General features: G+C 42.3%; 1 protein-coding gene across 1 annotated transcript in view; it reads right to left on the bottom strand.

Moving 5' to 3' along the window:
- Positions 1-13517, bottom strand: part of RAB11FIP4 (RAB11 family interacting protein 4) — a gene marked incomplete at its 5' end in the record, with an annotated part of 128189 nt that overhangs the window by 75982 nt on the left and 38690 nt on the right. Inside the window, one exon of the mRNA XM_082492406.1 lies at positions 6696-6783. Coding sequence (XP_082348532.1) covers positions 6696-6783 — 88 coding nt within the window. The remainder of the gene's footprint in view (positions 1-6695; positions 6784-13517) is intronic.

The raw sequence follows: 13517 nt of genomic DNA, 5'->3' as shown, positions 1-13517 counted from the left end.
AGGAAAAATTAAGGTTTACTCTGGCAAATCTCAATATGGAAATATTAAGGTACTGGACAACAATTTGTACAGGGAGCAGTCTAGTCTGGCACACATGGTGTGCCCTGCTACCAGTACCACTCTTGAGAAGAAACATACTTGCCTAGGCTTGCAGAACTGCCATGATGGATATTTCAAGCCGTGCAGCAGTATGCACCCAAGGCTAGAATCTGTCCATAAATAACCCATTGCAAATAAGCGAAGGAATACCTCCTGGCTACTTTAAGGACATCCTGCACTAAGACGTCCTATTATTGCTGTAACTTCATTTTCCAGGAAATGGTAAAACTGAAAGCCACTTACATGGCTGATTAGAGCTATTTCATTTGAATGTCTACTTGTATCATAAGATATTAATGTGCTCAATGTTCTCTCTCCCGTGCTACGGTTGGGAAAATTTCCTCATCTACATTTTTGGGCAGCACTTGGCAAGGAGACTTAGCAGCACTGCAATCGTAGTGAGGCAGTTGGAGGCAAAGAGCTAACCCAGGTATAGTTTCAAGTCCTTCTGTATTTATTGCTGCCGCTCCACAAAAGGATGCCCTCTATGGAGGAACACTGCAAAAGGGCTGTGCATTATACAAATCACTGTGCAGGGTGACACAGATCAGGAACAATCTTGTATCTGGAGAAAGAACTTAACCATCATATCACAAAATGAGAGTGGCCAGAAGCTGCTGAATTTTCTTCTCTGGCTAAAGACATCTGATGAGCCAGCACAGAGGCCGCTTCTCTGTGCCACTCAGAGGACTGTTTGACACAGACATGCATCAGTTCTTGTTTAACAAAGCACTGAGTCACCCTCTAGTCTGGTCTGTCAAAATCATCTGAGTTGAAAACTATTTATCCTAATATTAAAAATGCATAAGCAAACAAAGTTCATTTGGCCAGAACTGGGTTAGGGAGTAGCATATTAGCTTGGAATTATTTGCACTTTGCAGGGCAAAGTGAAATAAAATGACAAGTGACCTGTCCCTGGTCAGAAGTCATCTGCTGCAGAACAAGAATTCTAAGTAGCACCAAAACCACCACATCATTTATCCTTTCTTTTTGTGAAAACAGCCAGTTAAGATTTTTTCTTTCTTTAAAATACCCAGCTAAGACTAGTAAACTCTCAAAACACAGTGCTGGCTGTGCAGAGGCAGGACAAGATCATCTTTAGTCCTAAGCAACGATGATGAAAGTGTTTTACAAGTCACTGAAGGGGAAGACATAACCTTCAACTTTTTTCAGGTTGCTCAGGATGCCAGACGTAACTTCTCTTACAAGATAATTTTACCTTCAGTTTCATTTAAAAAAAAAAATGGTTTTCACACCCTAACAAACAGTCAATTTGCAAACAGACATTCTGACCACAAATAAACACAATTGTAGCAAAGCGATTTCCTGCAAATGCTCCAAGAAGGAGATTTAACCCATACCGCATCAGGCAATTTTCACAGGCAATTAAGCAATTTTAATACTACAGGAAATCAAATCTGGTTACCTAATTGAGTGGAGTTGGTTACTGGCATTTTTCCTAAGAGCAATAGCTTTTTACTTTATCTACCCTTGGATCTTTAATGGTGTATTAGACTAATTTATGGTTTCAGGCTGTGTTTAGTAAAATTTAGTTGAGTCTTAGAAAACTCTGAAGTACTTTTAAGAGTAACCAACTTCAGTTCATTAAACAGCTATAGTGTAATTTACAACAGGAGAGCTCAGTTCTTCACATTTACGTGACAGTCCTTCACCTTGGAGCCATCCCAAGTACTGCTCCTGTCAATAAGTTTTCTCAAAAGAATGGATAGATTCATCAAATCATCTCCAGTTATGGCATACTGTGAAGTTTGAGATCTATAACTATGAGCCTAAATGGATTCATCAAGACTTTAAGGTTTTCTGAAATGCTTTATTGAAATTCCTGTGCTAGTGCAGCTGTCCTGGTCTTAGGTCTCAGTATATATCACAAATACTGGTGTCTGGCAAATAAAGATCAACTCCTCTTACATGACTGCAACGTATCCATCTCTTACTCCATACTGGATATTCAGGGCAAAGCTGGTACAGTACTATTCTCAGCTATGGGACTGCAAATTAGATTTTAAAGTTAGTTAAAAGAGATGGTTAAAACTCGGCACTGGTTTTATGAGAAATATGTTTGTTTGGAGCATCTGAATCAGACTATAAACACAAATAAAAAATCAAAAACTCCAGTGAAACATAAGGCCAGAAATATTCTGCTTTGGAAAATTTTGTTTTTAAAAAAACCATCAAATTTCATACTATATTATTTTTGTATTCTTTCACAGTCCAGACAACCTGTCACAGTCTGAGCTACCAGAACAGCCAACTTCACTTTCTGAACATTCCTTTAAAGCTTTGGGCACATCTGTATTCTTGGAATTTTCATCAAAATTGCTACGAACTCATGGAGAAACAGATTTACTTTTTAACTTTTATCTGCTCACATAAAGACTGCTTCTAGAAGCTTTCCAGCCCAGTGCAGTAATTAGATGCCTAAAGAACCAGGGAAGCACAGAGATGGATTTTTGAAGGCACATAACGGTCTGTGTTATTATTTTGAAGATTCAAAGGTTGCTATTGCTGCAGGTGGGGAAGCATATAAATTCACAACTGTGGTTCTTCCACACCATTAGTGAATATGAAGGAGATCCTACAACTCTCCATTTTCAAATATCGTAACAGAGCATAACTTAAATGTCCTTAAAACTTCTGTACAAGATGAGGAAAAGGCTCTCTTGCTTCAGGAGAAAAACAGTCTGTACGATTTCATCTGAATAAACAGTGATTCTGCTAAAACACAAAGATTCATATTACAGAAATGCTCTGTGCTAACATAGCTCAGCCTCTCCCATTATGAAAGCCATTACCCTCTAATTAGTACACAGTGGTCAGTGTTGTTTTCATGGTTAAAATAAGCTACAAAGTCAGAGTACATTTGCCCTTATCTTTTAATTATGTATTAATTTGTATTCGTGCTGTACCCTCTCATATCTGTGAGCTGAAACACTAAGGTCAGCAGGGGGAGCTCACCCTTTATCTGTCAGGGTTTGGGTTTTTTTAAGTGGAATATCAAAGCAGAGAGACTATTGGAAAGACAACAGAAATCCTAAAATAGAAGGAACAGGTCAGACTTAATTAGAGCCTGCTAAACATACCAAGAGCCTGGTTCTGCAAACGCGTCTGACTGTGGAACCTACCAGCCTGCATAGCACATTAGAAATAACAGTTCCACTCAAGCCTTTAAGTATTACAAGTGGCAGAAAATATTTACTGGATCAGTACAATAAATTCAGTACAGCAAAAACAGTCACTGGTTCCACTGAGCAAACAGTAATGGATCCCATGCTGACCCTGCTGAAATCAATGGGAATTCAGCCTATGAGTGATGTTCTGGCTGCTCATATAAGTCTCTAAGCAGTGCCACTTCTTAGGCTATACTGGCTTTGACGTAGATGTTAGGTAAGAGAGTATAGGTGTTATTTCATGGCAGTTGCTCTCCAGACTGATGCAGTTATTAGAAATAAAGCCATGCAGTGAGCAAATAGAGAGGGCAGCTTCAGCAGCAGTAAAACCTTCATATTCTGGCATTCCAATGACATTGCTGCACAGCTTTAAATTTGATGGCTAGCCTGTCCCTGGCTCTGGCAGAGCCCAACTGTGTGGGGAAAGCAGCCGAGACAGCAGGGGCTCAGCACAGATGCTGAAGCAAAGTCCTTTAATCCACAAAGGACCAGCAAAAATAAGCAAAGCTTTCCATACATAGAAAGCACCCTGCCTGTCCAGTATTCCACCCCAGAGACACAGTGGGAATGAGTTCCTCCAACATACTTCTCCCCTCTAGCATAGATACCTCTGGTTAAGTAAGTCCTCTCCATCACTTCCAAAGGTCCCTGCTGTTAGTGAGGCTCCTCAGCATATCCTTCCCCACAGTTCCTGCTACTCAGCCACTGAGGATTAATTGTCTTTTCCACCTGATAGTCCCAGCAGCTGCTGTGGAGGTACATGACTCTTATGATGTCCACTTCTAAAGGAAAACAACACTTTTCATTTGTACCATGCAAGAATGAACAATGCCCTGGTTTATGGAAGACAGAGGCCAAGCTGCAGGTTTTAGATCCAGGTTTTGGGGTTTCTCCTTGCAGGGAGAGCTGCTTCCAACCAGTTACAGAGCAGACACTGAACACTCCGATGTTTGGGATTTTTTCAGGTTCCAACATTTATTTTTTTGCTGAAATCCATACCTGGATCGGAAATGCTCAAACTGACATCATCAGAGGTCAGTTCTTTACCACTGATATTTGAATCTGTTGTTCTAGATGCTTCAAACCTCATGCTTTAAACAAATTCAAGGCACTGAACTACCAAAAAACCCACTATATCACCTCTGTCCAGCAAAGCATTTCTTCAGCATACTATAAAAGGCAAGCATCTATGAGACAAATGAATTTGAAGTCTCATAAACGAGAAATACAGCAAGGCATTAGGATAGTAAGGCTTGAATTTAAACATTTGGCTTCTAGTGCTAAGAATAACACAGCTTCATACTCCATTACTGAAAAAAACCCACTGGATTTACAGTAGAATCTCATTTTGCTCTATTAATCTGATTGCCCCAAGCAATCACAAGAGGCTGAGATGTCAAAGAATCATATTTATAATCTGTTGCTGCCAAGACAAATTGCTTTTGTTCAATAACAATCCTGCTGCTACCCCTGGGATGTGGCTGCACTGAAAAGTGAGAGGTAACAACATGGTGGAGGCTTTCCATTCTGCAAAGTAGACATACCCTTTCCGAAGTTTAATATGACCAATTTAATTTTTAAGAAAACTATGGCTGGTACCTAAAGAGCTATAAAACTTCCGTGCTGTGAGGTAAGCAATAGAACCAGCTTTTCTAAAGAGATGCTGTGAAAGCATGAATAACAATGTCTTATCAGAAACAGATAAAACTGCTCATGCAATTATATGTTTGGCACTGACACTGTGTAACTGTTGACAATGCTAATGATGCACTAAGAGAGCTCGAGGTGATGCTGCAGAATTGGATGATTTCTCTGTATCTGTTCACATATACATACTAATATCCTTCAAGTATATGATTTGGACACTATCTGCAAAATGTTCCACATAAGGGCTTTAAGCTATTCATAAAGTTGGAGTACAAAGTATTCTAGAGAGTTTGATTCAGTCATGTCATGAATCTAGTTTGATTCAGCAGGACTAGACTTTAGGATATGAATATATGAATCAGTTCCCACAAGGTGAGCAAGGATGAAAACTTCCAAGGCATCATTACTTTCTGGTAACTGTCAATATGCACACACTGTCCCTCACAGTAAAGGAAATGTAGCTGCCCACTCCTTCGCTGAGGGTACTGCCCACTGTGAACAAGGGCACAGTTATTACAGAAGAGATGTTCTTCTGGGTCAGTCTGTCCCTTCCTGATCATATTTTGTGCATTTGTGTGCATCTTTAGAAGGTGAATTATAGAGGACTACCAGATTATTTACAGAGCTTGTATCTTATTTAACCCCAAACCCAGTTTGCTACATGTCCTGGACAAGGAAAACCTCTAGTATAGACTTTAGTGTCTATACACTAATGTATTAACTTTCCCTCTGGGTTTTCTATTGCATTCTCTTCAAACACATCAGTGTCACCTTGGAAGGTGTGCCCACGAACATGGACTGAGAGCAGCTTCTCACTGTAATTTTACATAATTATACACTGTCCTCGGCTGCCGTAAACTTTAATTAAAATTGCTGTGGTGTTACGTTCTTGCATCATTATGGCTTCGTAATAACCCCATCATAGCAGAATCTCCAGAGGCTTTCCTGCAATCACACTACTATCGCTGTGACATTCACCCTGTTCCTGAAGTAAAGCCTCTGGGCTGTGACAGCACTCTGGCACTTTATTAAGGACATACAACATGTCCGGAAAAGGACAGGCTATGGCAAGCTAGAAAAATAAACAGCAGCAAAACGGCTGAAGTATCTCTTCACTGTTTGCTTCGTTGCCCTTTGGCTAAGCTATAAAGCATAATAATGTCTACATTTTCCGTCAAGGACTGTGTTTCCTTGCAAAGGAGATGGTTTGATTTACCTGGTCTCTATCTCCAGGGCTTGTATGGCCAACCTGTAATTAACCCTTTTCATTCCAATACATGTCCCCAAGTACTTTGAAAACATGAATTAACTATACCTTGCAGATACCTCAAGAAGAGAATAATAGTCTTAAATTTCCTAGTAGAGAAACTAAAGCCCAAAGGCTTTAACTTCCTTAGGTGAATCAACAGCAGAACCAGATGAGAACCTGGAAGTATCACTTTGGCGCTGCCTGCTAACCACAAAGGCACTCTTTCTTCTGTTACATTTGTCTTCAAACCACATCACATTTGTTCTGAAAAACTATCAGTAAACCAATACATAAGCAATTGTAGATGTAGGAACTCTAGGATTGCTCACCATTGATACATAAGATGCACAAAAAGGAAAAATATACTGGCTTTGTTCCCAGAGTTGCCCTACTGTCACTACAAATAACCACAGTCTAAATAAAGAGAGGATGTCTTTGATCATTACATTTTCTGCAACCTGAGAAACATTAGTGGAACTGAAGTGGATTATTTTTAAGAAATATGCACGTACCTTTGATAGCAAAAACTCCATGACAGAAGTCCTTAAAATTGATTCTTCCCAAATCATTTGGGTCCAAGTACTTTGCCAGCTTTTCCACCTAAAAGAAAAGATCATAAAATATGTACTGAGCTTGCTGTATCATCTGTTGTTCAGTTGGTCTGTGTCTTTCACAAAGACCCCAAGTGGAAGAATATCTGTGATATTCACTTGAATCAGCCAACAAATCGTTCTGCAAGGACAAATCATTTCTTTTAGTTGGATTATCTGGTACCAAGTAAAGCGGGTACTCTGACCAAAATCTCCACAGCTGGGACACATTAATACTCTCCTATGTGGATCTCAAGAGTTTAATAAGGGGTGAATCTGTGACCTAGCATCTCATCCTAGAGCAGGGTGCTAACAGAATCTGCTTCCCTAGGAGCCCTTGCTGTGTATGCAGCTCATAGGAGCATAAAACCTTAATGATCACCATACCTCTTATCAAAAGCTACCAGGGAAGGAGAAAGGACAGAGCAAAGATGTGCACAACCCATAGCAGCCTCATTCCCTGAAGAATCCAGACTATAGGACAGAAAACTCATTGGGCACTTCAGATCAAACAAAACTTCCTTGCCAAAGCAGAGAATGTAAGTTTTGTATAGGAAAACAGAAGTATATTAACAACACAAAAAGATTCATGTGATAAGAGAGAGAATGATTCTGTTCAGTATGCTGTGCAAACAAGCAATGTACTTATCGCTTATAATCTTAGCCTCACAGTTCAGTCTTTCTCATCACTACTCATCATAAAATGAGATTACACCAAATTTAAACACAGGCAACAAATTGGCATTTGCCCCAGAAGACCTCACAGACTTTTCAGGAGGGTTTTGGGGAGGAGGGAGAAAAGCAGCCTAGACTGGGCAGGCTGTTGTGAGTTGTGCGGTTGAGAATAAAGGAACTAAGAAACAAGTAGCTGAAGAAGAATAAGGAGAGAGGCAGAACAGTCCAGGGATGTGGGCACAGTGCTGGGACACCACAGCTGGCTGTTCTCCTCTCTGTGATAAATATGCTGCATGACATTCTATAAAGTCCCCTCATGTCCCTGTGCCTTTGCCTGTTGTACCTAGCAGGTACCCTCACTGAGGCAGAGACAGCCTCTCGCTGCTCGTAAGCAAGCTCACAGTCAGCTGCAGCACAACTCTGACCTTGATCTGGGCCCTCCAGACACCCTGGAGAATAAACAAGGAGAGTGTAGGAGGCAAGGACAGCAGGCACGTAGGATGCTGCACAATCCTGGTGACTACAATGTGTGCTCAGATATGTCAGTCTGAGCAGCAACAAAAGCTCAGCTGGAAAGATATGCAGCAAATGAATCCAGATGACCCACTTTCTCAATTTTCTGGCTTTTTTTTTTTTTTTAACACACTAGCAAAACCCTAGCAGTTTCTTAAAGCCCTGCAGATAATGCACTAATGTGTGCGCATGACACTTCTTCCTTCAGATTCTCTCAGTGCTTATAAATTCTCTTTGTGCCAATAAATGCCATGATCAGCCAAAGGCCTCATTTAGAACAAGCAAGTCTGGATGAGAAAATGACAAAATTTTTACTCACATGCAAAATTCTGTGTTGAATGAGAAAGGAACAATTTGATCATTACACTGAATCCTTTACCCTCTCCTTTTCTGAGGAAAAAAATCAGTTCATGTAGGCAGAGCCAATAAGGAGCTATATGATGAGTTCAGAGCCCATGACAAGTTAGAAATCTTAAAACTTCCTTACTGCAGAAGGCTTCAACAACTCAAGTCCTGCCAGCCGGGCAGCAAAGCCCAGCTGTCAACTATCGTGTGACTCATGATCAAATTCCCACATCTGTTGTCACAAGCAATCACTGTAGCCCCACTAATTTATAACAGCAGAAGACATGTTTCTGTTTCGAAAACACAGCCACTTCACCAGAAACTGTAGTGTGCATTGAATGCGTACAAGACTAGCTGGAAATCCTTACTGAAACCAATTAAGTAGAGACACACTTGATATGGGAAAGCTGGGTCAGTGTTATTCCTGCTCACTCTCACGAACAAAACACCTGTTACAGAAAGATGAAGATGTGGCAGAAATTCCTTTCTTCAAACAATGTTTGGGTGCATTCAAAGCAATATAATCAAACAGGCTATTGAAGCTGGGAGCAGCAAGATTTTACAGCTGAAAATCTTCCTCACCACTGTAGTAGCTTAAATACGCAGCAGATGTGTCAGCTGGTGTAACTCAGCCCGGCTCCAGAGGCTTTGATGAAGACCTTGGTGTGGCCACTAGCTAAGCATCTGTCCCCTTATGGATACAGCAACAAAATCTAATCAGATACCAGTCTTCTAGGTTACAAGATCAGCCTGTAACTCTCTTTGACAAATGGCAAGCTCCCGTCATTGTAATGTAAGTAAATACTATTTCAGATGCTTGCAGGGTTGCTTTAGAGAATCCTATTTCCTGTAGCTCTCTTGCTAAGAGGCAACAAATCATGTTTTAGGTTTTAATGTACAAATTCCTGCAGCCAGCTGGGAAGCCTCTACACCATTTAATATTGTGCTATAACACAGTAGTGTCACTGGGTGTTCCCAGTGAATCTGGCACATAAGGTTTGTTTCTCAAAGTTGATCCAATGATTTTAGTCTATCAGTTGCTCAGCTGTATACAATTACATTTTTTAATCAAATTAAATACGGTGTTATATCCCTGGGTGTGTGTATTATGGAGGAACACAGGATACGTTCACATTTAGGTCTAAGCAATGTCTTAACACTAAATTAAGTTATCACCTGAGCAAAGTGCTTCAGTCTTCAGCTTCCCCTAAATCTAATTTTGCAGGTTTTCAATTAGATTTTATAATGCAAATAACTGACATCAGTGCAGGAGATGATCAACTTACAGAACAGCCTGATGGAATTTGTGTCACTAGTGCTCACATCTTCAGCTAGTGCTAAACAACACAGTCCCAGGTCAGGGACTACAAAGATTTTGATCAACTGGGACTACATTTAGGTGGAAGCTTGCATAGAGTTTGTGCGTTAATTTACACACATGTATTGTACATAAATCACTGCATATTTGCACACAGTTTTAAGCCTGTAGTGCATGATCATTTGTACCAGTAGCTTTCTGGGACAAGGCAAGAAGCTCTTGCTAATTAATTCCAGACTGAAGGCATTATGTGAAATTAAGCTCAATTTAAAGCTGTGGTCAAATAAACTATGCCATCACAGATACCCCTAAATCTTCTCTGCTGTCCATATTATGTCAACCATCTTTCTGCTTCACTTTGTAGAGAAATAATGTCCTATCCTCCTCTTTCTCAGAAGGGGTTGGCTCCCAGCAATTAACCAGAAGTTCTAATGCTTATTTATTGCCTTGGGAAACGGTAAGGGCTTCTCAGCCTAACTGCCAGGCTGCAGGACATCGAAGCCTTTTTTTCCAGTTAACAGCCCCCTGGGCTTACAGCTAGAGTAGCCTGCTAGCAAATGAGGAAGCAGCAGCCTTTCAGCCTTGTTAATGGAACGGGCAAGGCAGCCTGTTTTTGAATACGTGGAATACACAGGCTGCGCCAGTCCTGGGCACAATCAGACTCCTGAGCCCCCTGCACCTCCAGGCAGTGCTGGGCTCTGCCTCCTCTGCTGGTCCCACGGCAAGGGGCACAGGACTGCAAAACCAACTGCAGCCATAATTCAGTGCTGAAATGACCAAGTGATTGCTGTGATACCTATAGGCAGCACAGGGAATATACCGTGTGCTCCAGAGTTTTAACATCATGAGCCATCACAATGAGCTAGAGACAGTGTTTTGGGCTGGGGACCGACACTTTCCTCCGCATTGCTGCATAGAGTAGTTCCCCACCATGTGGGACAGCATGAACAAGGTCTGGATAGCAAACTAGTTCTTCATTGTAGGAAGAGGACAAGGACAGAAAAAAATTAACTGTAGGCTCAATAATGTAGCCGCTTCTTTTGGCAGTTGCAAGGGTCTCTCTAATGAACCCTTCAGTAGACATCCAGTAGTCTCAGAGAGAAGACATAAATAATTTTTGCTTTGGGAAACAATCAGAGAAAACCAAACCCTCTGTCTCTATTGTTTAACTGCTTGGATGAATGGGTGATTATCCTTTCAATGCAAACATATTTCTCCATTGTAATAACAGGTCACTTCAGCCAAAGCATTTGCCTGCTCTCTGTTGGGTTTCCCAGCTATACTGACTGTTCTGCAGATATGTTTGCCCCCCTGCTGCTTTCTGACACATAAGAGTAGGCTAGGAACACTTTAAAGAGTCTCTACAATGAAAATAAAGGGACAAGGTTCAGTGTGAAGAAACAACTTTGAAATCAAAACTGACCAAGGCAGAGATGCATATTAATGAGCAGGAATTAGCAGTACAAAGCAGTGGACAATAAAGTGAGGCAGAATATTCTTCCACCAAAGAGCCTCTGGTTCAAAATAGAAGTTCTGGATGCAGCACCGAAGTAAACGGCTGAGACTTTGTGGCACACGCTTTGTAGGTAAGCAGGCTGGCGTAGGTCAGGAACCAGGAAGGGCTGGATTCTCAGTTCTATAGCTATGAATAAATCATTTACAACCCAGCCCTATACAGAGACTGAACACAATGAACAGAGTCTCAGTAGAAAATCTGCTATACTAAACCCTACCCAGGAAAGAAGAGAGACCAGTAACTAAGTCAAAAGGCTTAACACTTAGAGACCCAGGCTGCTGCAGAACCGTCTGCTGGATGCCAGAATTGATAACACGGCTGAGTCCAGACACAGGAGAGCAGAGATGAAATCCTGGTGTCAGCGAAGCCAAGGCAAAACCCCACAGTCAGCCCAGGTGTTGCTAAAAAATTTATCTGCAAGGGTTTTAAATCCAGATGCACTGGGCTATTTTTGTGCCCACAGATAGTGTCTGCTGTGTTGTCCTTTGCTCACTTCCTTCAACAGGAGTTTCAGATGGTGCCCTGCCATACAACCTTAAGTCTTAAGTTTTCAGAAGACCTGGTGTTTGTACTGAATTCAAAGTGTCCTAAAAACTACAAGGGAATGAAGGCATTTTTCTTTGAACTCCATCTAGTCATTTTGTTTAATTCTTACAAGAGGAGTGAAGCAGGCAGAGGCAGAGAACTTGCTGAAACAATATAACTTTTTCGATTTTGGTGCTATTTGGCTATGAGGAAAAGATTTGAGTTTTGCAAAAGTCACCCAACTCGGCAACTAGGAAATGTGTTTCCTCAGTTTTTAGCCCAAAGTTTCTCGCTATGTTAGCTAGAGACACACTTAAAAGTGTCTCTGAATTCACTGCAGAAGAGAACTTTCTATCTCCCACCATACCTCCAGGTGAAGGTATGAAAGGTCCCCTCCTGCGCCCACACGAGAACATCAGATATGGGGACAGACCCAGCCTTCACTGCAGAAAGGAAATCCAGAGTGCCTTGTAAAGAGTCCTCCACAGCCATACTGCCTGGGACAAAATTCACACCTAAATCAAAGGAAGCACTCACCATCCAGGGAAGATCAACTGATGTCATCTACCTGGACTTGTGCAAAGTGTTTGACACTGTCCCACATGATATCCTGGTCTCTAAATTGAAGAGACATGGATTCGACAAATGGACCACTCGGTAGATAAAGAACTGGCTGGACGGTCGCACTCAAAGAGTTACGGTCAACAGCTCAATGTCCAAGTGGAGACAAGTGACAAGTGGCGTTCCTCAGGGGTCGGTACTGGGACCTGTACTGTTCAACATCTTTGTCAGCAACATGGACAGTGGGGTCGAGTGCACCCTCAGCAAGTTTGCCGATGATATCAAGCTCTTTGGCGAGGTAGACACGCTGGAGGGGAGGGATGCCATCCAGAGGGACCTGGACAGGCTGCAGAGGTGGGTGCAAGCCAACTTCATGCAGTTCAACAAGGCCAAGAGCAAGGTCCTACATCTGGGTCAGGGCAATCCCAAGCACAAATACAGGCTCGGCAGGGAATGGCTGGAGAGCAGCCCTGAGGAGAAGGACTTGGGTGTGCTGATTGATGAGAAGCTCAACACGAGCCAGCAGTGTGCCATCGCAGCCCAGAAGGCCAACCGTATCCTGGGCTGCATCATAACTGTGGCCAGCAGGTTAAAGGAGGTGATTCTGCCCCTCTACTCCACTCTCATGAGACCCCACCTGGAGTACTGCATCCAGCTCTGGAGTCCCCAACATAAGAAGGACATGGACCTGCTGGAGCATGTCCAGAGGAGAGCCACAAGGATAATCCGAGGGCTGGAGCACCTCCCTTATGAGGAGAGGTTGAAAGAGTTGGGGCTGTTCAGCCTGGAGAAGAGAAGGCTCCCGGGAGATCTTATTGTGGCCTTCCAGAACCTAAAGGAGGTCTACAGGAGAGCTGGGGAAGGCTTTTTACATGGGCATGTAGCGACAGGACAAGAGGGAATGGTTTTAAACTGGAAGAGGGCAGATTTAGATTAAACATTAGGAAGAAATTTTTCACTTTGAGGGTGGTAAGGCACTGGAACAGGTTGCCCAGAGAGGTTGTTGAGGCCTCATCCCTGGAGGTGTTCAAGGCCAGGCTGGATGTGGCCTTGGGCAACCTGGTGTAGTGGGAGGTGTCCCTGCCTATGGCAGGGGGGTTGGAACTTGATGATCTTCAAGGTCCTTTCCAACCTAAACCATTCTATGATTCTATGATCCTGCCAAGGATGCAAAACAGGAACCTGTGACTATCTCGGACACTGCTCAAAACAGAGCAAGGAGCCAGTCACAGGCACATACCAAGGTGTGCAGGGGAGTGAAGTCACTTCAATCTGCTGCTCTAACTAGAGG

Source organism: Vanellus vanellus (assembly GCF_965231255.1).
Source record: "Vanellus vanellus genome assembly, chromosome: 17".
In the NCBI taxonomy this organism is placed as follows: domain Eukaryota; kingdom Metazoa; phylum Chordata; class Aves; order Charadriiformes; family Charadriidae; genus Vanellus; species Vanellus vanellus.
The sequence above is the reverse complement of the archived record's forward strand: the minus strand, read 5'-3'. Positions and strand labels throughout refer to the sequence as shown.